This window comes from Monocercomonoides exilis, assembly GCF_001643675.1.
Source record: "Monocercomonoides exilis strain PA203 chromosome Unknown scaffold24-1337568, whole genome shotgun sequence".
NCBI classification, from domain to species: domain Eukaryota; phylum Preaxostyla; order Oxymonadida; family Polymastigidae; genus Monocercomonoides; species Monocercomonoides exilis.
The window spans coordinates 784612-809325 of record NW_027150569.1 but is presented as its reverse complement, the minus strand read 5'-3'; the positions used below and the strand labels follow the sequence as shown (position 1 = coordinate 809325).

Sequence of the window (24714 nt, the reverse complement as noted above, 5' to 3'; positions counted from 1 at the left end):
TGATTGCAGATATGAGCATAAAAGAATTTCATACGGTTTTTACAACGGAAATGTTCAATAAAATAGACAAAATGATTGAAGAAAGGAGAATATCTTTAAAAAATGCGCTTGTGGCGTTGAAGCACATGGGGTTTTTCATTGCAGTGATGGGTTTTGTCAGCAGTAGTTTCAACAGTTCTTCATTGGGGAAAAGATTTGAGAAGATGATTGTTGATGAAGATGAAACAAAAAAAGGAAAGAATGAGAATCTTCTTGTTGATCTTCACGAGTGCTTTGTTTTGCTCAATTATGGGATTCCATCTGGATTGTTATCAATTTGTGTGCCTGCCCTGGTGAAAGTTGCCTTGAAGAGAGAAAAGTACAAGGAAACTCAAAAGGAAGGAGAAATGGCATTTCTTTCATTGAGTGTTATTAGAATGCACAGAGTTTGAATGTTTTCTCTGATCGTTTATTGTATTTAGATTTTGATGAACGCATTGACAAGTCTTTAGAAAATGAATTGTCTCTGAATGAGCTCGTTGAACTCATCAAATATCACCAGATGAATCGAAATTTGACACGTATTGCCTATTTTTTGACTTAGACGTTTTTAATCAATAGGCTTTATAATAGTAAAGATTTTGAAAGTTCAATTTTGGATGAGTTGTTCTTTGCAAGAGAGGCGATAAACGAATTGGAAGAGATATCGAAATGCATAGATTGGAAAAGAAAAGAAGATGATAAAATGGGAAAAGAAATGAAAAAAATTTGACTAATTAAAAAATGGATCGTTGAGGTGAATGGTTATTTTCATGAATTCAGATCGCAGAACAAAGAAAATGCTGAACTAATTCATTGTATTGTAGAGCTGTGCAAAGCAGCAAAAGAGAATAAAAGAGAAATATTTGAAATCTGCTTTTCTCTTTTTTTTTCTTGCCTCAAAATGGAACTGTCAGCGTTGATTCTTTATTGAAGAGCGGAACGATCAATCTGATTTTGGAGGAGATTCAGCAATCATTATTGGAATACAAAGTCCTTAGGATTTGCTTAAAATTCTATTTGAATGTTTCAGAGAAATTGAAAGGAGCAAAGACAAGCGGAATGGAAGAAGCGAAAAGAAAATCATCTGAAAGGGAGATGTTTGACAAGATGGAAGAAGAAGGATATGAGGATCTCATCACGAGCTTTGGGAAAACAATTTATTTGCTTGACAGAAGATCTTATCATCAGTTGTCATTGAATATTTCTGATTATTTTGTAAATCTGTGAGATATGAGATGCACAGAACATTATGACACAATTATTTCAATCAACAATTTTCATCTTTTCTCAAAAAATCATCAAATAACAAGTTCTTTTTATCCATTAAAAAGATACTCGTCCTTTGTTTGCGTTTCTTTCATTTCTCCATTTGGGTGATTTTTTTTGATATCATAAAAAATTCCGACGTTTGATCAAAAAAGAATTTCATTAAGGGATGTGCTTAATAGAAATATATTTTTGTAAAATAATGAGAAAATATCCATTAATATATTGTTATTATTTATTATTTGTTGATTTTTATTTGTTTCCAAATGTTTTTATTTCAAATATCGAGAAATAAATATAATTTCTTAAAAAAAATATCGAAAATTCGATAAACCTAATAAAACATAAGTTAACTGATTCCAAAAACATGATAACAATAATTAAGATAATGTAATACATCAATTTCATATTCAAATATATGATACATATTGTTATTGAAAATGAATTTAAAAAAAAATAAGTTGAAATTGAAAATTGAAAACTGAATCAATGAATTTCCACAGATCTGGCAGCTTGCTGACATATCGTCCTTTCTAATAGCCTTTTCTCTTTTTAATGTTTCTTCTTTTCTCGAAAAAAAGAGGTTTTTGTTTGTTTTATAAATCCAACTACTTCTTAAGAAATTATTATTTCAAATTTCCTTCTCAATCCCTCTGTCCTGTGGACTTTCCATGAATCCGCTCTCCCAACTCCATAGTCACCATGCACAATGAGATATAAACATTTCATTCTTTTTCATTCTTTTCCACCTCCTGCCCTGAAAACAACACAAAAACATTCAACAGGTTAATATTCATATATAGAAAAATGAATAAAGACAAAACTGCGCTTCGACTACATTTTGCCAAACAGCTTCATTTCCACAGCCATCATCATTCAAAAAATCAATCTCTTCATTTTAGTCTCGGAATGGAAAATGCAGCATGGAATGCATCTCCACAAAATACATTGTACATTTCACTGGAGGGTCTTTTCGGCCCGTACACATTGTGGTGGATGTGCAGATGTGTTTTTTTCTGTTTTTGTCATGATCCTCTCCTTTAATAATATTCTCAACCACCAAAAGAAGTATTTGATGTTTATCTCATCAACACTATGCACATGAGGGATATGGATCGGAGATGAGATGGAAGGGGATTTTTTGTAGCAGGGGGCGGGAGTTGAGTGTTATTGAGAATGTTAATGTTTCGAGAGGGGCTTTTGAAAGGAAGAAATTCTGAGACAAAGGGGATGGGGAAGAGCAAGCGGAGATTTGGAGAAGAAAAAATAGAAAAAATATAGAGAAGTGACTGGGGATGATGAAGGAGGGCTTATTGTCGATTGGAGAAATGGATTTTGAAAAAAAAGAAAAGAGGGCAAAGGCGGGAAAGAAGAAGAATATTCCGAAATATTCTAATGGAAGAGGGGTTTTTTCTTTTTTGAGAGGAGAAGAATATTTTATGGAAGAGACTGCGAAAAATGAAGAAAAGGAAGGGAATTGACATTTTTTGATGATTTTGAGAGCTGAATGGAAGAGGAAAATGGAAAGGAGTGGAAATTCAGAGATATCTTCATTTTTTATTTTTGAAGGGAAAAGAGAGGAAATTGTTGAAAGAAAGTGAGTTGATTTGAAGAAATCAAGCTTAATTGATTAATTACAGAATATCATCCAAAATATTTGCAATTTGGGTTTTTGTCTCGTTGCGAAGTTAACTTGTTAAATGAAATGTTTCATTCAGTAAACAAAATCACATGGAACCTCCCAACTTCTTCCTTGGAATTTTTTTGAATTTTTTATGGATTTGTCAATCGCGAAAAATATTCATTTTCTTCATCATCTCATCTTCTTCACTTTCTTCACTTTCTTCTTCATCATTTACTTCTTCCTCACCTTCTCTAAATTCTTTAACTTCTTCTTCTTCTTCTTCCTCCTCTTCTTCCTCTTCCTCTTCTTCTTCTTCTTCTTCTTCTTCGACATCGTCATCAAAAACAGCAACAGTCAAATTCTTCGAGAAAGAAAAAATAGAAAACTGATCATTTTCATCTTCCTCTTTTTACGAACAGTTAGAAGTGAATTCATCACAAGAAAGAGCTGAAAATGCGGAAATTGATGAAATCATCGAAGACTTCAAACGAAAACATGCACCGCGTCTGCCTCTTCCTGTGATTCTTCCGCCACAAGAAGCAACTCTTCAGAATCCGTCTTATGTGCCTCGAAGACAAAGACAGAGAAAAAGCAATCAAAATTCTGCACAAACATTTTTGACTCATTCAATTGCTAGCATTGGCACAGAAACAGGCACATCTCCTTCTTCATTGCCCAATGAATCTTTTCTTTCTCTTCCACAGTCATCTTCTTCTCCATCTCCTTCATTTTCTTCTTCCTCTTCCTCTTCATCTTCCTCATCTTCTCCTGCAGTTACTGACCCCTCTCTCCACCACAAACCACCTCATCGCTCTAAGATTGCCATGGCTCGCCGCATAAGAGCAATGCATCCTCTCCTACGACGACGCTATCTCAACCACTGTGCACAAGTGTCTGCTGCTTCTGGTGCCTCACGTTCTTCTTTTTCTTCTTCTTTTTTTTCTTTTTCTTCTTCTTTTCTTCTTCTTCTTCTTCGTTGCTGCGCTTTTCTAGAAACAGATTTCTGACAGGCGAAGAGCAGCAGATGAGGAGGATGCAGCAACAGTTCGGAAGAAGAAGGGAAAGACAATATATTGTTTTCCCACCAGACGTATTTGAGGCGCTGCCGCTGTTTGCAGAGTTTCGGATGGTGGAGCGGTATGCGGAGAATCTGGAGAAGAGGAAGAGAGAAAGAGAGAGAGCGAAGGAAAGAGAGAGAGAAGCAAGGAACAAGAGAAGAAAGGAAAGAAGAACAAGAAAACTGATTGAGACGAGGAAGATATTGAAGCAAGCAAATGATTGAGATAACAATGATGATGAAAAAGAAAATAAAACAATATCAGAAGAAAACGAGAGTTCATCATTGATTAGAAGAAATTCTTTGAAGGAACAGAAGAAAAAAGAAGAAAGTGAATGACTTTCCGAAAGCTCCATCATCAGTGATGAAGAAGAGCGAAGAGAGAAGAGACACAAACAGAGAGAGAAACAGAGGCTGATGCGAAGATACTACCAGGCGCTTGAGCTTCAGCGTGATTCTGTTGTGAATGAGGTGATTTTGATGGTCAGACCAAACCTGCTGCTTTCTCCAGCGCCGATTGTCGAGTCGATAAAAAGACCAGGAATGAATGTGAGTGCTTCAAAAATGAGGGGGATGGCGAAAAAGGTGAGAAAGAAGAGAAAGAAGTAATTAATTCTTTGAATGCGAATTGAAACAAAAAAGAATTTGAAGGCGATGAAGATAACACGAATGATGAGGAAGAAGAAAAAGATGATGATGATTCGAACAACGACGAAAACGAAGGAGTGATATTGGAGGATTCAATGAACAACCCCAAAGAAGCTGCTTCAAAAGGAAAGAAAATAAAACATTTATCAAAATCCAAAAATAAAAATAAGAAGAATAAGAAGAAAGCAAAAGTTTGCAACTTAACGGGAATAGACGAAGACGAAGAAGACGACATTCGAGAGAAGAAGCTGCGGGAGATTCTGACAGCGTTCCGAAGAAGAGAAGAAGAGTTTGACGACGACGATTGGTGGGGCATAAGCTCAGGGGATGGATGGCTGTATGAAGAGGACAACGCAGATGATGAGAATATTCTGAAGATAATGAGCAATGAGAATGTGGTGAATGTTGGGGGAATTCTGTCAGATGATGAATCAACTGATAGTTTGGAGAGCGATGTGAGTGAAAAGGAAGGAGCATATGATGATGATGCAAATGATACTGAAACAAAACAAAGTGCTTCGATGAAAAAGAAAGGAAATGAAAACAATGAAGCTCAAGAAAGTGTTGAAAGACTTCAAAAGAAAGACTATCAAACAGAAGCAGAAGAGAATGCAAACGCGAAAGAATCAATTCAAAGCGGCAAAAAAGACGAAACGCATTCAGATGAGCCAAATCCAGAGCCTCTTTCATCGCAAGCTCAGCAAAAACAGCAGCAGAATTACAACACAACATCACCTGCTCCACAGCCTATGCAATATACTTTATGAAGAGGCGCCTTTGGAACGATACACTTTACGCGAGGGAAGCGAATGGACTTCGGATGTGGAGGAGTAGGAGGGAGGGCGTTGATTGTGTACGGCCAAGAGATGGAGATGGGAAGAGGGGCTGTTGGTGCACAGACAACTCCGCTATCACCTGTTGTTGTTGGAGAAGGAGGAGGAGTGGTGACGTTGGCTGTGATGGGGATGAAGGATTTGAACAAAGAAGTGGCAAAGGCGATACCAGATGAGTTTCAGAATGAGAAAGGGAAAGTGGACGATGAAGAGGCGAAGTTCACATTTAATTCATTGGAATCTGATGATCAGACAGAAAACCTGCTTTGGCTAATGAAACAACAGGAAATACAGAAGAAGAAGAAAGAAAAAGAAGAGAAAAAGAAGAGGCGAAAGAAGAAAGAAGAAAAAGACAAGAATCTGTTAAGCAGCATCCAAGGAATATTACAACCGTACCTTGAGACAGGCACACCGATTAACCAGAAGGTGAACAAAATGGCAAGCGAGGCGCAACAAGAGGCGAAAGAAAGCCAAACGCCATTTTTGACAAGAGAGCGGAAATTGGACTGCATGTTGAATGATTTAGCGAATTCTGACCTGGAAGATTTGAGCGATGAACTGGATGTGCCCTGCCGTTATGTGCGAATCAAAAGCGAGGAAAATGGGCAATTTGTGTGGAAGATGCGAAAAGTGCCTGTGTATGCAGCAGTCGACGCGAGGCAGACAAGAACGCGGTTGGATCTGATGAGTGCGCTGAAGAGTGGGCTGAGGCAGAGCCGGGCAGAGTTGAGAAGAGGAAGGGGGATGAAGTGGAGGGGCTGGTGGCCATACAAAGAGGAAGCAGAAGCGACACACAGGAAGGGAAGGAAAGGAGCAGGGAAAGGATCAGCTCTGCTGTTTCAGAAGGAGAAAGGGATAAGAACATTCAGTCAGAGCAGTGTGCCCGGAAGAAGAGATGCTCTGTCGAAGCTGTTTTATTCACTTTCGTTCTCAAAATTGGTATCTTTCTCCGCTTTGCAGAATTCAATGGCGATGGATCTGATGCAGAAACACCCTGTGCTCAATTTGGTTGCGCCTTTTGATTATATGCTGATTTCGCTTCAAATGCAAACATTGCTCTTCATCCTCTTTCTCGCTGAACTTCTTCGATTGTCATTTCGTCCTTTTTTATGAACATCCAATAACAATCTTCTCCTCATTTCAGAACATCTTTATCTCCTTCACTGCAATTTCAAGCTTTCCATCCATCTTCTGCTAATCCTGCTACTCCTGGATCACTTCCTCCACTCAAACTTTCTGCTCTCTCTTCGTCTCCTTCTCTTGCGTTCAACACCCCTCGAATTCGACATCGTTTATCACTTTCATTCACATTCAGAAAGACAAAAGGAATATTTATTCTATCATGGAATATCTGAAAAGATTATATGTCAAAGGAAGAGATTCAATTTCAAATCAAGATGAGCCGATCATCTGGTACGCAATCCACGAAGATCGAATCTGACTTTTTTCGTTTTAAGATTGAAAGAATTCACAGAAAACAGAAGGGGCAGGGCAGGATAGGATATTTGGGGTGAATTGATTCAAAAATAGCCTTCAATTAATTTCGCAACATCAAAACCACAGCGAATTGTTGGAAGTGAAATGAAGAGGAAAAGCAATTTTTGGGAAAAGGCAGAATTGAAGAGAAATTTCAAAGAGGTAGTTGCGCTAATCGGTTACAAGCAAGTTAAAAGCGGAATGCTGAAGAAATAAATGCTTTTGAAGAACTTTCTGATATGATCGAAGAGATGCATATTGAAGAGAAGTAATAGATGATTCCTTAAAGCAACAAGTGGAATTTGCATTTGATGAAAAGGAGAAAATAGATGAAGAAATTTCGAAGAAATGTTTTTATCTGAGCTGACGTTAAGGATTTTTGAAAAAATCAGCTTCTTGTGAAAAGACGACGAAAACTCATGAGCTTTACAATAATATAAAAATTGTTCAAAATTAGAAGAAGAAATAATTGAAGAAATTATAATGAAATTGGAAAAAAGTTATTGTTATCAATGATTTTTGTGTCAGCTGCACTGAATGTGAGAGTCATTGTAGGAGTAAAAATGGAGACGAGAAGAGAGAGAGAGGCATCACTGAATGGAGCAATGAAGCCGTTGAGGGCATACTCCATGGTGTCACATGGGCTTTGCTGTGTTTTGTAACAGGCATAAACATCTGTTCCATTGCTGGCAACAATTTTGTTCTGGGCTATAAGAGGGAGACAGCTGTTAAATTTCGTTTAATCCAATGGTTCACGATTTCGTTCAAAAATTGATGAAGCTATTGAACAGAATTAAAGGAATGGAGATTTGTTGGCTATTCAAAAGAAAGAACAAAAAAATAAATTAACTGATTTTGATCAATTAATTTCTATAATTTTGTTTTCCTATCATTTTTTCTGTTCTTCTTATAAACTTTCTCTTTGCAATGTGTATTTTGCCAATTATGAATTTGCAATTTTTTCTTTTGAAGTTTTATTTATTTATTTTTGGCTAATTTTTATTGAACTTGATCAAAAAAATCTTTTTGCACTGAAATTTCAAAAAGGTATGATTTTTTATATAAATAAATAAAACAAATATATATGACAGAAATAAAAGCTAAATACTTATGAAACATCAATTTAACTTATTGATCAATTAATACCACTATAGATTATATTTTTTCGATTTTTGATCTTTTTTTATGATATCAAAAAAAATCACCCATTTATCAGAAAAGTTTCTCATCTATGCCTTTGTTTTTCTTTGAGTATTTCTCATTCTTCACCCTTTTTAAATGCTTTAATTCCATTGTGTCAGATTTTTATACCATCGTTCGAAAACCCGGGAATTCTTCTTAAACCCGGACTTTTTCATAAAATTCATATTTTTCAATAAGTTTCAAAAATAAAATTATGATAATTCACATAATTATTCATCGGTATATAATACATCTATCCATGTACAAATTTTTATTTGTTGTGTTGTATTAATGAAGAAATAAATAATTATTATTTTTGATAATCTGACTTTTAATAATTTTTTCTGTTTCAACAAAACGATTCAGTTCATCTTTTACACATGTAACTTATTTTTTCTTTGTTGCAAACTGTTCGGATTATTTTTCATTTTTGGCAATTTGCTATTTCTGACGAAAAAAAAAACTATCATTTTTGAAAAATCATTATCAATGGGATAACTTAAAAAATATTTTTTGCAAAACACAAAAACATCCAAGTGAATTTAACACATGCGTTAATAAATATGATAGTTATATAAAATTTCTTTATTGATGAAATTTAAAATGATTCAGTAGGCATTTTGTAAATCAAGATTATTTTCTTAATTTATGATTAACAATGATCATTTTCATTGACTTATTTACCAAATTGTATTTTATGATATACCTACTGAATCATTTTAAATTTCATCAATAAAGAAATTTTATATAACTATCATATTTATTAACGCATGTGTTAAATTCACTTGGATGTTTTTGTGTTTTGCAAAAAATATTTTTTAAGTTATCCCATTGATAATGATTTTTCAAAAATGATAGTTTTTTTTTTCGTCAGAAATAGCAAATTGCCAAAAATGAAAAATAATCCGAACAGTTTGCAACAAAGAAAAAATAAGTTACATGTGTAAAAGATGAACTGAATCGTTTTGTTGAAACAGAAAAAATTATTAAAAGTCAGATTATCAAAAATAATAATTATTTATTTCTTCATTAATACAACACAACAAATAAAAATTTGTACATGGATAGATGTATTATATACCGATGAATAATTATGTGAATTATCATAATTTTATTTTTGAAACTTATTGAAAAATATGAATTTTATGAAAAAGTCCGGGTTTAAGAAGAATTCCCGGGTTTTCGAACGATGGTTTATGTATATATATTTTATCTTTCTATGAACACTTTCCAAAAAAATTTTGTATTTCGCACCCATTTCCTTTAATATTCATCAAAGTGTCAATAAAAGAATAAGAAAGAAGGTTTCAAATGATGAAAAAACTTTCCCACCTTTTTTGACTGTTAAAAAAAATTTTTTTTTGATTCAATAATTCATAAAAGAGATTTGGCGCCTTTTTCACAGATATGTCGAACAATGATCATAATAAACTTAAAAAAAACAAATTTAAACTGTGCCTTTGAAATGACTGCCTACACATATATTTTTGATGATGGAGTGCTGCAAGTGCCGCATTCGAGGAATGATGCCAAATGCAGCTCATCAAACACCATCAATGAAATACCACAAACAAAAAAAAAAAATGAATGAAAAAGAAAAGAATAGAAATGCACTTGAACAATTAAACTTACAAAAAGAACAGTTTTGCTGCTGTTGGAAACTCATCATTTTTTTCATTTTGGGATTTTGATTTATCTTTCCTCTCATTCATCATCAGAACGTTGCAATCCTTGTGCATTTCTATTCCATTGAGCTTTCTCCAATCCCATCTTCGCTTTCTTCTTCGTCAGCTGTGCCTCCACTCATATACACCCCAATTGCATCAGATACAGTCAATGTTGCTGCATTCGCCGGAAAACGCTCAATGCATGCTCGCTTCACACTCATCAGAGATGGACGGTCACTTGCTCGGCTCGAAACACACGCCTTCACTGCCTCCTTCCACTTGCTCCCTCCAACTCTCTCCAAATCCGGCCTCTCTCCATTCACAATCTTCTGCCCTGCCACTTCGGCCTCAAACTCCCCAAACGGGATCTGAAGGGTCAGACACTCCCACAGCATCATCCCGATCGAAAACACAACTGACTCTTTTGTTGCTCCCATCTTCTTGTTCATCAGCAGTTCGGGTGCCTTCCACCTCAGGCACTCTTTTTTGAAAACATCATCCTCCTCAAACGCAGATGAGGGAAGAGAGTCATAATCATCATCATCACTTGCAGAAGTCACAACAGTTGATGAAGAGATGGATGAGGAATCGGAATCATCGTCAGATGAGAAGTCAGAGTGCATCACAATACAAATGACCATGTGTTCTGAAAACAACACTATGTGTGGACTGAGATTGGAAAGCGATTGAAGCGGATTTTCCATTTCATCAAATGAATGCAGTGCGAGATTAGCCACCCAAAACAGCACCTGAGCAGCTGTCTGCTCTCTTTCATTTAATGAGCCAATTGGCATCTCTTTCTTCTCATTCCTTCCATGAAGAAGCATGAACAGAGAATCTCTCAAATCCACAATCAGTTTTTCATGTGGTGAGGAGCAGGCCATTGCATCCACCAGATTGGACATCGATGAAGTTGTGGGACACAGACTCTCTGATCGAACAAAAGTGGATTCTGTGTCTGAAGTGTCTGTGGTTGAGGTGGATGAAACAGATGGCGAAGGTGTTCGTTTTCTTGTCTCTTCTTCCTCAACCTTCTCCAATGCCCATTCAGGGATCTTGTCTGAATCTTTCCCCAGGATATATTCAGTCGATCCACATTCACTCAACAAATGCTCTGACGACTCCGAGTGTCCCAAGCTTTTCGCATACACTCTCTTCTTGATCCTCTCTTCATTCTTCTTTTCCGCTTCTCTCTCAGCTCTCCTCCACTGCACCTCTGGTGACATCTCCATCGTCACCATCTCAAATGCCTTTGGATCCTTCTTCACCGTGTCATTCACTATCTCTCTCAGATCTTTATTTTCATTCTTTGCCTTTCTCCATCTGACTGCAAGAATAATAGAAACAATAAGAACAATCAACAATAAAATAACAAGAACAGTCACAATCAACAACCAATAAGATTTCTTTTCTTTTCCTCCTTCAACAATCCTTTCCTCCCCATTTGTTTTGGGTTCGCTTCTGTTCTTCACGATGAATTCATTTGTTGATGAAGGAGATTCAGCATTCCCAAACAGGATGCACACACTCACTTCTGCATTTTCGTTTTCATTTCCGATTCCTGCAGTGCTTGTCCACCCAAACACCATCCCCTCAGAAACATATCCCTCTTCCTCAAACACCCCTTTCTCCACATGAACTTCTTCACCCATTCTCTTCTCCACTTTGAATGATAAGTTGCATGGAAGCAACAACTCCCCCACAAACACCACTTTCTCTCTCTCCCCGACTTCCTCCACCTCCACCTCCACTTCATCCACTAGCGGAATGAACAACACAGATTCTCTCGCTGCCAGAATTCCTCCCACCTCACATCCTTCATTCGTCATCCACATCGATGATCCCTTCTCCACCCCATCTCCCCCACGAAGGCTCACCATTTCAACCTTCCCTCCCTCTCTGCACCACATGTTTCTCCGAGCAGACGGATACTTCGCAACTCCTTCCCCATTCCCTTCAAATTCACTCTTCGCAATCTTCAAACTCCCTCCACTGACACTCATCCCTCCCTCACCACAGTTCGCAATCCTCGTCTCCATCACAACCCCGGTGCTCTGTCTCACCTCCACAGCTGACTCATTCCACCTGCACACCCCTTTCTCATTTCCTTCTCCTTCTCCTCCTTCATTCATCCACTCCTCTCTTTCATCCTTCTCCTCATGCCCTGTCCCATCCACCATGCATGCTTCCATCTCCAGCTCACATCCTCCTCTCACACACACTGCACTCCCTTCTCCACTCCTCCTCCCCCATCTCCCAAACGAACAGTTCACGCACTCTGTCTTTGCTCCTCGCCCTTCTCCATGCAGCACACTTCCCTCACTCTTCGAAACACTCACATTCACAAGCTCCACACACCACATCCTCGTCTTTCCTCCTTCCCCTTCCCCATTCAATGCCCCATTTCCCTTCACACTCACACAGCTCGCTCCTCCGCGCAATCTCACATCTTTCATGACAATCTCCTTCATCTCCACTCTCCCTCCACCATCCACCCTCACAACATCTCCCTCGCTCTCCACATCCCCAATCACACACTCCCGCAACACTCCATTGCTCCCACTCCCAAACACAAACACACCCTTCCCACACTCCATTTGCTCCACCACACCCCCACGCATCTCAAACACTCCTCCACATATCCTCATCACATCACACATCAGGGCTCCCCTTTGCTCCGCAAACCTCACTGCACACCCTGTCATCACAAGTGTTCCATTCACTTGCTGAAGCACACTTCCATCTCTCCCCTCAAAATGCTTCCCGATTTCAAACACACACTCTACCACCTCACTCTCATTCACAAAGCACACAACCCCTTCCTCCAACACTTCTGCTTCATCCACCTTATCCACACTCACAATGCACTTCTTCCCCCGCTTCCAAGATCGGACGCACACATCTCCCACAGTCGTCTTCTCCATCACAACCCCTTTCTCCACAATCCACATCGTGCTCCCTGCTCCTCTTTCCATGTGCTTCATCCCACCTGAAACACTCCGACATGCCTCACTATCTGATCCACACAACCTCCCATCCTTCCCAGACTCAGCAACATACACCCACACAGACTGATACCCCTGCAACCACTCCAGCAGATCCACATCCTTCTCTTCCTCATCACTCGCATTCGCTGCATCCCTCCGCAACAGAGAATCCTGCTCTGTGTCCAGCTCAAGCACACTCCGCTTCATCTGCTCCTCAATTGACAAGCACCTCACAAACATGTCTTTCCCAACAAATGCTTCATTCCACAGGAATGAGATGCCCCTCATCACAAACCCTCCAATCCCATTTGCTCCATTTCCTTCTTTCCCCTCAGCCCTTCCAACACAGTCCAGCATTATTCCCCCTCCCCTTCCACTTGTTCGGCTGCATTCACATCCTGCAACTGTGCAGCTCTCCATCACCAGCCCTTCTCCATTCTCTTCCCACCCTCCTCGCCACTTCACGCCTCCCCCTTCCTCAGACCCTTCATTCACACACCCTCTCATCCCGCACCCCTCGATTCTCACATCCACCACCCCCATCACTTCTCCTGTTCTGCTTCCAATCACTGCCCCGCTCTCGCCTCTCGAGGTTATGCTTGTGAAGTTCGACTTCTCCATCCGCACCTTCACTCTTGCCTTCTCTTCTCCATTCTCTCTCCACAACCTCTTTTTCTCTTCATTTCTTTCATTTCCCTTTGCTCCGCCAACACTTCCTCCACATATTCCAATCAGACTGGAGCTGCTCATGTCTATTCCAGAGAACAGTGTTCCATTTATCACCACGCTCTTCATTCCCTCACCCACCACCAAATACTCCTTTCCCAACAGACAGTCCTTGAACACACATTCCTCAACCTTCAGCTCTCCCTTCATCCCTTCAACAAACACAAATCCAATCTCTCCCCCTTCTTCTCTGCCTCTCCCCTCCATTCTGCATCCTTTCATCAGCAAAACACACTTCTCGTCCTCCATTCGAACAAATGATCTGCATCCAAGCATCCCTTCTCCAAACATAAAGATTATTTTTGTCAACGAAAATGGAACACTTGACCTGACAAAACCCATCTTTTCTTCAATTTCATTCACTTTTGCTTCCCACTTTATTCCTTCTCCACTGCCATGTTTCCTCTTTTCTCCTCCAAACACAATTTCGCTCCCTTCTTCATCACCAACGATCACCAATCCATTTGGCATCTCATCTTCACTCAGAACCATCGCCTCCTCAATCAAGGAGGAATGGCTCACTCGGATCTCTTCCATCCCTTGCTCCTTCATCAATGCTGCATGCAGTTTGATTGCTTGTGTGATTGTCTCACATGGTGCAACTGCAAATCCACACCTCCCAAAATCCCCTCCTCCAACCCCATCCACATGCATCCGCTCTCTCGCTCCTTCCCACAAATACACCACAATCGGAATCCCAAACTCATCTCCTGTGGTGCTTCGCTCACACCCCCACACTCCTCCCCATTTCCCTTCCTCTTCCTTCCAATCCTCTTCTCTTTCCTCCTCTGATGGAACAAACCAATCCCCCAAATGAGCTCTGTCTGCCACTTCTCCCAGAACACTGCACCTTGCAAACACATCTCTCCCTTCCCACCCGCGGTTTCCCTCAAATCTCACTTTTCCAATCTGGAACACATCTATCTCATCCAACGCTTTCCCTCCTTCTCCACCATCCACAACATCAATATACAACCCTCCTCCTCTTCCACGCTCTTTTTCCCCTTCCCCAACCATACATCCACTGAATACCGCATCTATAATCGCTAACCCTCTCCACCCCTTCCCCACTTCCACAAACAGCCCTCCTCCGCACCCCTCTCCTTCTCCTTCTCCTCCACAGCTGCATCCCTCCACACTCACAGCACCCTCGCTTTCTCCTCCCTCGCTGCCTGTTGTGTTGCCTATCGACACAACCCCTCCTTCACCAACACCAATCCACATCCAACCTCCACTTCCCGACAAGCACCCACAATTCCGATATGTCCCTCCCTCCACCACCACTCCTCCTCCTTCTCCCACTCTCCCTCCCACAACACTCCCATTCCCCCTCTCCCGCACAACCTCTTCCACCACTGTGTTCTTCATCTCCACCCACCCTCCATTCACCCCTTCCATCTCCACCACTCCACACCCATCCTCCCTCATCCCACTCACCTCAACTGACTCCATCACCACTCTCCCTCCAACAACTAACACAAACCCACTCAAAAATGCATCCCCTTCTCCCTCTCTTCCTTCCCCTTCTCCTTCTCCTTCATTTTGCTTTTCCTCCGCGCTCACCTCTCTCACTCGGCACTTCACCAACTGCAGCTCTCCTCCATTCTCTCCAACAACAAACTCCTCCTTCCTCCTCTTCCCCTTCCCCACTCGAGCAAAACTCATCCCCTCAAACATCCCACTCCCTCTCCCAATCAGCACCACCTCTTCCCCTTCGCTCCTCCCTCTCAAAACAACAGCTGTCTCCTCCTTCCCCACCCCTTTCACACTCACTGACAAGTCTCCAATCTCCACTTTCTCCTCTCTGCACCTTCCCCTCCCCACAACAACATCCACTTCTCTTGTCAAATCTGCAACCATTCTGAAATACCCAATCCTTTTGCATCCCCTCCCCTTCTGTTCTTCTCCTTCCACTCCACCAGACCCACATCCCAAATGGTCGATCCCTTCCTCTCCATCAATGTGGATCTTGCTGAAATATCCTTTCAACACCCAACCGCTGCAATCTGTGCCTCCTTTCACAACTCTCATTCCCTCTCCTTCCGAAATCGTCCGACACAATACAAAACTGCTTTCATCAATGCTTGTCCACCCATCGCAGATATACACATCCGATCCTCCATTTGCTGCACTGTTGTTTCCAAAGAAGCAAAACAACACTTTTGATTCAGCTGATCCAGCTCTGTCGTCCCAACATATCCCTCCGCCTCTATTTTCACTGTATCCATTCATGAAAATACAGTCTGATACAATGGCAAAACAGTTTTCATATAATCCCAATCCAACTCCTCCATTGTATGTTTGCCCAATTTTCGAGTTTCCAACAAACTCATTTTCACTGACAACGTTTCTTGTTGGCTCAAATTCCAAAAACAACCCTCCTCCCATGTGAGTTGTGTTTCCCTCAATGAATCGGCATTTTGCCCATCTCCCTTCGCTTACATACCGAGCATCAACAGTTCCTCCAGATGCCACACTCCAACAATGTGTGAAGTTGCATTTTTCCACTTCCATCTTGCAGTATTCCTTCAAGCGACTGGAGATCGCCCCTCCGCAATAAGCTGCATAGCATCTCTCAAACGATGTTCTCAAAACAGTCAATTTTCCAGTTGATGTGAACAGGATCGCTCCTCCTGAATTTGATTGACTGCTTGTCGCTGAGGTTTCGAAAAATGAGCAATCAACAAATGTTTCATCTCCACTGCTCACGATTTTTCTTTCCATGTTCTTCTCCCCTTCATAATCGTTCATCGCTCCATTTCTTTCGCATCTCTCCATTGTTGTGTTTTCACACCACAAGTTCTGCCCACTTCTGTTCGCTCCATAAACAATGCCTCCATCCAAAGGCCATTCCACTCCTTCCACAACACACCCAATCATCTTTTCTCCATTCCTTCTCCAAAAATACTGATTTTTATTTTCTTCATTTTTCCACTTCTCTTTCTTCTCTTCTCCTGTCATCTGCCTCTTCATCGCCATTCTGCTCACATTCACAAACGCCATCTGTTCCACAACTGTGTCCATTCCGCTGCAACTGGCAATGAAGGCTCCTTCCATCATCACCTTCACATCCCTCACAACCCCTTCGCTCAAATCCACACACCCACAATCACTCCCATCACATCTCCCAACCCTCACCAAACTCCCAACGAAAACAATCCCTTTCTTCACACCTTCCACACTCACATTCCTCAACACAACCACTCCACCATCTGCTCCTGCAACACTTCCCATCACACCACTTTCTGCAACCACACAGCACTCGCTCATCTCCCCCAGACTTCCCAAGCCCACATTCATCACTTCCACATTTTCACTCACAAATATCTTCAGCCGCTTCAGACAAACCGATGCATTCACACTCTTCACCCCAACTCCATTCCGCTCCCTGCTCATGAAACGCACACTTCCTGTTTGAAGCCATTTCTCTTTTCCCTCCTTTTTCCAGCATTCCACACCCTTTTCTTCCCACCAAGCATTTTCTTTGCCTTCCAGTCTCTCTTTGATTTTTCCCTTCCCATCTTCTCCATCCAGAAGCATGCTGCTTTTGAGCTCATATGAAACACTCGCCGCCAAAAAGGAAACAATCAGCAGACAACACGGAGATAGAATCATCTTTCCGGATCGAATTGACCCATAAATTGCCTTTCTTTTGTTTCCTGCCCCATTAATCCCATCTTTTGGCTTTCCAGAAAACACTGAAGATGAAATTATGAAAGACAATAAATACAGATTCAATAACAATTGAAAAAGATCAACTTAGTAAATGAATAAATGAGATAATCAGAATATTCGCAAAATATAACATAAAAAAAATAATATTCAATAAAATGAAAAAAATAACAATAATCAAAAGAAAATCAATAATGTCATAAATAATATATAACAAATTCGTAAAAAGAATAAAAAAAACAAAAAATAGAAGAAAATATTGCTTTTTTTAATTTGGAAAACCAGAATAACTCTTTGTTTTTAAAAAAATAAATCTAAAATGCACGAAAAAGCTTTGATGATTCAGAAACACAATAAATTGAATTACAACTATATAGCAATTCTCGAATATTTTCCACAAAGAAAAATCATTTTCAGTTTGTTCAAAAGCCGTGATTCAAAAAATCAAAAAAGTCAAAAAAACGCTTCAATTCAAACAGCAAGCTCTGAGCGAAAGCAATAAGTTTAAAAGTATTGAAACATTGGGACATTTATGGAAAAAATATTCCAATATGAAAATAAATGATTCGCTTTCATCACCAAAAACAAATATTGTTATTTCTTCTCAAAAGATGTCTGCACAGCAAATCAACACAAACAAATCCAACTCATTAAAAACACTCAAGCACGTTAAAAAATCGCCTTCAATGAATTGAATAATAACACATGTTAAAAAATCCAACAATGAAACAATCAAATATCATTTGCCTGATCGTTTTTTCTAATTTTTATTTTCTCTTTTTGTCTGGAAAAAAAATATCTCGGACAAATGAAAAAGAACCGACAAAAATGCTTCTTTTTGCATTTTGCATTCGCGAGCAGAAGGCAGCCAATCGATTCTCTTTTGAAATCATGAGCTCATCATCGCCTTGATTAAAATCACATAAATCTTTCCCCAAAACCAAATTGCAATGCAAAACTGAAGAATGTGTTATGTATCTTCTTTATGAATAATTTTTTTTACGAAATTTATTTTTTGTGACTCTCTTTGAAAAGAAAAATAAACTAAAACGAAAAACAACTTATGAATTGGATTGTCTTATTTTTAACAGGCATTGAAGAGCATCACAAGTGGGATAGTTGCAAAGAAACACATATTCAAGGCTTTTGTTAACGATGGAATTAATTGTGAAGAATTCTGGCAATGATGACAGAGAAGACAGAAAATCGTGAATTGTGGAAGAAGGAAACAGACAGGGCACATGCAACACAAATATTAGGCATGCCTCACGAACTTGCAGAAATGAGGGAAGAAACTGGGGAAGAAACAGAAAAAGTGGCGTTGTCGAAATGGCAGGCAACGAAATGGATGAAGACTTATTTGCAGACTGGAAGGAGTGGGTGGTCAAGCAGCAGCACAAGCACAAACACAAACTCTGGCTCCATGGAAATTGGGAATATCAGCGAATTGAAAGAGAAGTGCGAGTCGTCTGTGCCATTCTGGGTGGAAAAGAGTGCTTCAGAGAAAGAGACAGGAATGGAATGGCAGACGCACACAGTGGTGGAGAGCGGGGCTGGATTGGGAAGAGAACAGGAGACAGGGATATTTGGTGAAGAAAGAGAGAAAGGGATGAAAGATGAAAACAAGGGCTGTGAATGCTCAGCTCAAATGGTGCTTGAGGATATGCGGGTGAAAAGAACTGACGAAAGATGCAAAGAAATGGAGAAGGAAGAAGGAGAGGAGTGGGCAAGGGAAGAGGTGAAGAAGGAGATGGGGAAAGAGATGGAGGGGATTGGGAGGGAGAAAGGATGGAAGTTGGAAGAGAGGAAGCGGGGAGAGATGGTGAAGCGGTGGAGGTGGGAAGACTGGGAGGCAGCGGGTGGAGCAGGGGCAGGAGGCAGGCTGGAGAAGAGGAAGGAACGGGTTTTGCGGTGGAGGAGGCAGGTGGAGGATGCAATGAAGCACTGGAAGGTGTTTGGGGTGTGGGTGCGGAAGGAGTGGGAAGGGATGGGAGGAGTTGCAGAAAGGAGGGGAGAAGAGGCTGAGGAGGAGACTCGGATGTGGGATGAGGCAGAGAGGCGTGTTTTGGAGAAGGAAACAGAAAGAGAGGAGAGAGGAGGGAAAGGTGAAAATGAGGGAGTGGGAAGGGAGGAGCAGCAGGCGGAGCGGTATGAGCGAGCAAAGCGGAAGGGAGCGAAGGCAGAAGATTTGGATGCAAACACAGAGCATCCGGATCTGAGATATGGGGGATATGGAGGGCTGAGGAGGAGCAAAAGGAGCGGGAAAGACAGGGAAATGAGGAAGAAAGAAGAAGAATCGCCCGCAGGAACATTTCCATCAGGTCTCCTTTCGCAGATGCTTTTGGAGGAAATAGGGCAGAGAGGGGAAGGAGACGAAGGGTTATTGTTCCAAGAGGATTTGAAGCCAACAAGCAAATTGTTGGAATTTCAGCGATGGCTCGAGGCGGGTGAAATGGGAGATGGAAGCGAGGTTGAGAATGAGGGAGAAAGGAGAAAAGAAGAGGAGTTAGGAGAAAGGGAGACAACAAGTGAAGGAGAGAGCAGAATGTCTGGTGTTGGAGGAAAGGATGAGTGGGGAGATTGGCTGATGAGGGGCTGGGAAAGAGAGGATGAAATGGAAGAAGATGAAAATGATGATGATGAAGGTTTTTGGAGTGGAAGGGATGGGGAAGGAAAGAAAAGTGAGATGGGGCACATGAGATGCTTGAGGGTGATTGTCAGTGGTGGAGGAGGAGAGAAAAGAGGAGAAGGAGAGAGTGAATGGGAGCTTGGGGTGAGAGATCCAGAGGAGATGTTGAGGCGGTTCTACGATGCAGGAAGTGGGATGAGGCAGATGAAGCGGGAGAGACGAAGGAAAAGGAGGGGAAGGGATGAGAAAGAATGGAAATGGAGAGAGAAAGGAGCTGGGGAAGGGAGCACAAGAAGAAGTAATTGTTGCAGCAGCAGTTTTGTGGATGGGGAACGAGACGAGCGAAGAACAGAGGTGGAAGCAGAGCCAGATGCTGTGGCTGCAGATGGAGACATTGAGGAAATCAATGAGCTATGAAAGGGAAAAATTGTTTGAACACAACCCGCTTTTTGCGATTCGATCAGAAAGGCTGATTTGTCGATGAGTGAATGCTGAGAATCAGGCAAATGGCATCAAGTTGTGATCGGGGCCTATGCAATGCGTGCAAAAAAGGATGTGAAAATCGAATAAGGAATGCATACTTTTTTTGTGAATCTGTATGGAACATTTATATAAATATGGGGAAAAATTCTTGCTTTAAAGAAAAAAACAACGATTTGTTCCAAACTTTTTTCACTTTCATATCAAATAAAGTCAAGCATTCTCATACAAAAATGTTAAGAAAATTTTAAAAAAAATGAGAAATTTGTTAGGAAACTCTGAATGGAACAAAATTCATAAAGTAATATTCTTCGTCCCATATTTTTGACAATTTTTTGTTTTAAATGTGATATTTTTACTGGTTTTAAGTGTGGGAATCACCATCACCCGTACTAATAGAACTTATCAATAAATCTTGAGTTCTTTAATGCGAAATAACTATTTTTAAATTGACTTTATAACAAAAGATGATTTGTTAAGATCGATGAAATAAATGTAATTTGAAATCGAAATCGAAATGATTATTTGGAGAATGTTAAAAGCGAAAATCAAAAATCAAAATGAAGAAAAACATTTCAAAAAAATTCCTTGACCAACTTAGCATCCAATAGAGTAGCTCCTTCCATTTTCATTGTGCCAGTGCGTCACAAGATGTGGAGGTGATGAAATCCTCCATTCATACCACACTTCATTTCGTTGCTCTGAATATCTTCTTCTCATAGACACTTCCACTTGCTCTCCTCTTTCAACACGCACAGGAACTGTGAGAGGGAAGAAGATAGGGAACCAAGAGTACATGTCAGGAGAATGAGAAAACGGATGGGTTGAGAGCTGAATGCACATCGGAGATGGCGTTGGGTCTGATAAAAGCTGGTCATTTGCACATTTGCTACTGTCTTTCTCGCAGTCGCTCGATTTATCTGAAGAACCCCCACTTTCAACAGCATTCGAAGAAGAGCTTGACGAAGGCAATGCTTCTGTCTTGGACGAATCGAATGGGAGAGAGTTGAATGGAGAAGGAGAATCGTATTTGAACAGCGTTGACGTGAAATACCCAACAAAGCCGTGCCATCGTGCAGTGAGTCCAGCTGTGAATGTAACCTTAATCACTCTTTCGTTGTGTTCGTTTGAAGAAGGCATCGAATAATAAGGCAAAAACGCTTTTTCATTGCTATGCTCTCCGCCAAGCTCACCTCCTTCACTAACATCCTTTCCGCAGCATTGTTTGAAGGAAGGCGGCAATATTGGATTAGGATGCACAAACGTAAACACTCGTTTGATAGCTGCTGTTCTTATGTGGCGATGCAGCTTCACCACAAACGGGGTCTCAAATGGAGAGACACGAAGTGTCTTGTAAGAACAATCCTCTTCTTTTCCTTCTTCTTCCTCTTCTTCAATCTTTTTCAACGGAATTGATACAATTCCATCTTTCACAGTTAAATAATAAGGACTTTTCTTCATCTCTTCGCTTTCTTCGCTTTCTGATCCTTCGCATTTATCGCCAGTTCTTTGCTCCTTCTCCTTCAGCTCTTTCCTTTCCTTCTCCTTCTCCTTCAAAAGCGGCCATGAAAATGCCATTTCCTCAATCTCGCTGTGCACAAACGGAGCACATACAGGGCACAGCCACGAGGACGAGTCTGCAGGAATAGAGACACCGCCGCCTCTCTGACACCTCAAAAACCGCTGCCCGCCGTCCAGACACTCGGGTGACAGCTCGTTGTCGCCAAAGGAGCCCAAAAGCTCAGAGACGATGAGAGACGCCTTTCCGAAGTATGACGAGCAGGATGAAGTGACGAGAGAAGAAGATGATGATGAGGCTGATGAAGAAGAAGATTTGATGCCAAACATATCTTCATTAATGCTATCTTTCGTTGTTTTCTCTTCCTTCTTTTTCCCACATTTACCTTCTTTGCTTTCCTCTTTTTCTCTCATATCTGCCGAGAGAAGCTCCACATCTGCTGGCCATTCTTTGCCCGTGAGTGCTTTGAGGGTGATGAGCGCATTCTGGTTCTTCTCCAGTGCCACAACACGCGGACTCACTGGAAGCGACAGCATCGCAATCAAATCATTCAGATCCACTTTGGGAGCAGATGATGTTGATTCTCTTTCAGCTTCTTTGTTTTCCTCAGAACTTGGAGTGATCAGCGGAGTCAGTGCTGTCTCCAGCTGAGCTACTGTTGGAACAGTAATCTGTGGAAACACCTTTCGGAAAGACTTCATCCAATTCCTCTTTTTCGCTTCTTCAGTTGTGTCATCTTTGTCAAAGATCTCTTCTTCTGCTTCTGCCAACGCTGCTTCGTCTAATTTGTCCTCTTCATCTTCCTCTTCTTCATCTGAATCTCCAAATTCGTTTGTCTTCTTTTTCTCTTCTTTTATTACATCTTTCATCATCTCTGATAAGCGATTCATTCTGTCGCTTTTCTCTTTCTCCTCGTCTTTCTCGTTGCTTGTCATCATCTTCTTCTTCTCTTCCTTTTCCAGTTCTTCAACCATCCACTCCCTGATTTCATTCACTTTTGCAATGGCACGGAAAATGCATCTGAGAAGCGGCCCACGACCAGCTCCCAAAAGCATCACAAGTGGAGATACAGTAAGCTCATCTTCGTCTTCGTCTTCATCATCTTCTTCATTGTCTTCGTCTTTTTCATCTTTTTCTTTTTTGTTTCCATTTTGCTCCTCTCTTTTCTTCCTCAACTCTTTTTCCAATTCTTTCAGCCATTCTTTGTGGTCAGCTGCATAATTGTTAGCTTTTTGCTTTTCAATCCAAGCCCTTCTCTTCTCGCAAATAACTTTCCACCCACACCCAACTTGCTGTCCATGCTGCTTCTGACTGTGTTTGAAGTGATAAGAATACGAACTGTAATGCGAAGGGTGTCTGTACACTCTTCTCCACACTCCTCTCTCTGCATCCACTCCTCCGAACAGCAGGGCAGGCAGCGAGGCCAGTGCTGCTGTGATGCCTTCCTGATACAGACGATACTTCACAGGATCCTTCTCAAATGTCTCGTATGTCTGTGAATGCAGCTGATCCTTCAGTGGCTGCAGAGGAGATTGAAGATAGTCACGGAAAGATGCCAAATACGATTCTACAGCTGAGAATAGAGTGGGTGAAATTACTCTTCCCAGATACTGGATATACTTACTATACAGCTGAGTGTGTGCTCGATAATATCTCAGATACTTCTCTCGTGGTGAAATGTCATCTTCGTCGTCGTCTGATTCTCCTTGTTCTTTCGGATTCTCTTCTCCGTCTGCTGCATTTGCAGCTTTTTTGCCTTTGTTTCCTTTGCCTTTCATTGCTCTTCTCTTGTTTCTCTTTCTTTTCTGCTGATTTTTGTAGTTCAGCCATTCCTCGCTTTTGGCAACGCCAATGGGATCTTCTCCCTCTTCGCCAGGCCTCGGCGCAATCAACCCAATTGTATTGCGAAAAGTGTCCTTCTTCTTATTCTTTCTTTTTTTCGAAGGTGCATCCTCGTCTCCTTCTTCGCTGCTATCGCTGCTTGTCTCGCTTTCTTCTTCGTCTCCCCAAACCACTCTTTCTACGGGTCCATCTTCTCCATCCTCAAGCGTTGGTGGGAAATGTCGAGGAGGACCGCAAATAACAACTTGAATAGATCCAGCTTTCATAACTTGTCTCAATATCTTTTGCATTTTAACAGCTAAGCACGGATAATGTGATGGATTTGTGCGGAATAAATCAGTTGGAAGAACAATAGCTGCAACATATTCTGATAGCCATCTCCCAATTTCAATTGAAGAAGGTATTGGAAGAACGTCAGGATCATTTGATGAAGGAAATTTCAATGCAATTCTCAATAAACTATTACTGTCGCATGCACATCTAATCCAATCCCATGTATCCCATGGATCGATAATGCCATCATTAGAAGAATTGGATTCATTTTCTTCTCTTCCCAGAAGAGGGATTTCAAGCCAAAACGATGGTGCTTCGGCACAAAGATCAAGACTTTCCCGAAGTGTCTTTGCCAACTGGACTGGATGTGCACATGTTGGACTTGGCACATAAATAGCTGGCAAGCTTAAGTGCTGAGCCCAATCAACGAGTTGAAGAAAACGTTTATGTGCCGAATTTCTTTCTTCAGTATCAGTGCTTTCAAGTTGTCTAACAATGTCGGAAGGGATCCTAATCATTGTATGGTTACTCCATGTTAAATTAAGTAAAACAAAATCTGAGTCAACGGAAATTAAATCTCCTTCTTGATTGATCCCGTAACCAGGTTGAGTAAGAGTTGTTATGCCAAAATCAACAGAAAGCTCGCGGATTTCATGATATGATCTGTATAAATTTGGAGCAGATATTGGGACATAAGGATGAAGTGGGTCATCAAACATGTACCCAACGGATAAAGAAGAATATTCAGACATTTTCAAAAGTATTGTCTGATCGAATCCATACTTTATTTATTTCTCATAACTTTCTGTGAA

At 40.8% G+C, this 24714-nt stretch overlaps 6 protein-coding genes across 6 annotated transcripts; 4 read left to right on the top strand and 2 right to left on the bottom strand.

Moving 5' to 3' along the window:
- Positions 1–3018: 3018 nt before the first annotated feature.
- On the top strand, positions 3019–4193 carry MONOS_8364 (uncharacterized protein; the record flags this gene model as incomplete). The annotated part of the gene is made up of 3 exons (XM_067878770.1): positions 3019–3264; positions 3331–3826; positions 3922–4193. The coding sequence occupies 3 exons, from the start codon at positions 3019–3021 to the stop codon at positions 4191–4193; spliced, it is 1014 nt and encodes a 337-aa protein (XP_067726931.1).
- A 192-nt stretch (positions 4194–4385) lies between these two features.
- Positions 4386–5383, top strand: MONOS_8363 (uncharacterized protein; the record flags this gene model as incomplete). The annotated part of the gene is made up of 2 exons (XM_067878769.1): positions 4386–4553; positions 4787–5383. 2 exons carry the CDS (start codon positions 4386–4388, stop codon positions 5381–5383), a joined length of 765 nt encoding a protein of 254 aa, XP_067726930.1.
- Positions 5384–5425: 42 nt separating this feature from the next.
- On the top strand, positions 5426–6562 carry MONOS_8362 (uncharacterized protein; the record flags this gene model as incomplete). Its single annotated transcript, XM_067878768.1, has 1 exon — positions 5426–6562. The coding sequence occupies one exon, from the start codon at positions 5426–5428 to the stop codon at positions 6560–6562; it is 1137 nt and encodes a 378-aa protein (XP_067726929.1).
- A 3286-nt stretch (positions 6563–9848) lies between these two features.
- On the bottom strand, positions 9849–17102 carry MONOS_8361 (uncharacterized protein; the record flags this gene model as incomplete). The annotated part of the gene is made up of 1 exon (XM_067878767.1): positions 9849–17102. One exon carries the CDS (start codon positions 17100–17102, stop codon positions 9849–9851), a length of 7254 nt encoding a protein of 2417 aa, XP_067726928.1.
- A 1884-nt stretch (positions 17103–18986) lies between these two features.
- MONOS_14935 (uncharacterized protein) lies at positions 18987–20642 on the top strand. Its single transcript, XM_067867777.1, has one exon. It carries the CDS (start codon positions 19096–19098, stop codon positions 20203–20205), a length of 1110 nt encoding a protein of 369 aa, XP_067726927.1. The 5' UTR covers positions 18987–19095; the 3' UTR covers positions 20206–20642.
- Positions 20643–20691: 49 nt separating this feature from the next.
- Positions 20692–24672, bottom strand: MONOS_14936 (putative Skb1 methyltransferase family protein). The gene has a single exon (XM_067867778.1). The coding sequence runs from the start codon at positions 24652–24654 to the stop codon at positions 20866–20868; it is 3789 nt and encodes a 1262-aa protein (XP_067726926.1). The 5' UTR covers positions 24655–24672; the 3' UTR covers positions 20692–20865.
- Between the last annotated feature and the right edge of the window lie 42 nt (positions 24673–24714).

Bases quoted from the DNA above. Each gene is read 5' to 3' on its own strand.
- MONOS_14935 (XM_067867777.1), top strand. From the start codon at position 19,096: ATGAAGCACTGGAAGGTGTTTGGGGTGTGGGTGCGGAAGGAGTGGGAA.
- MONOS_14936 (XM_067867778.1), bottom strand. From the start codon at position 24,654: ATGTCTGAATATTCTTCTTTATCCGTTGGGTACATGTTTGATGACCCA.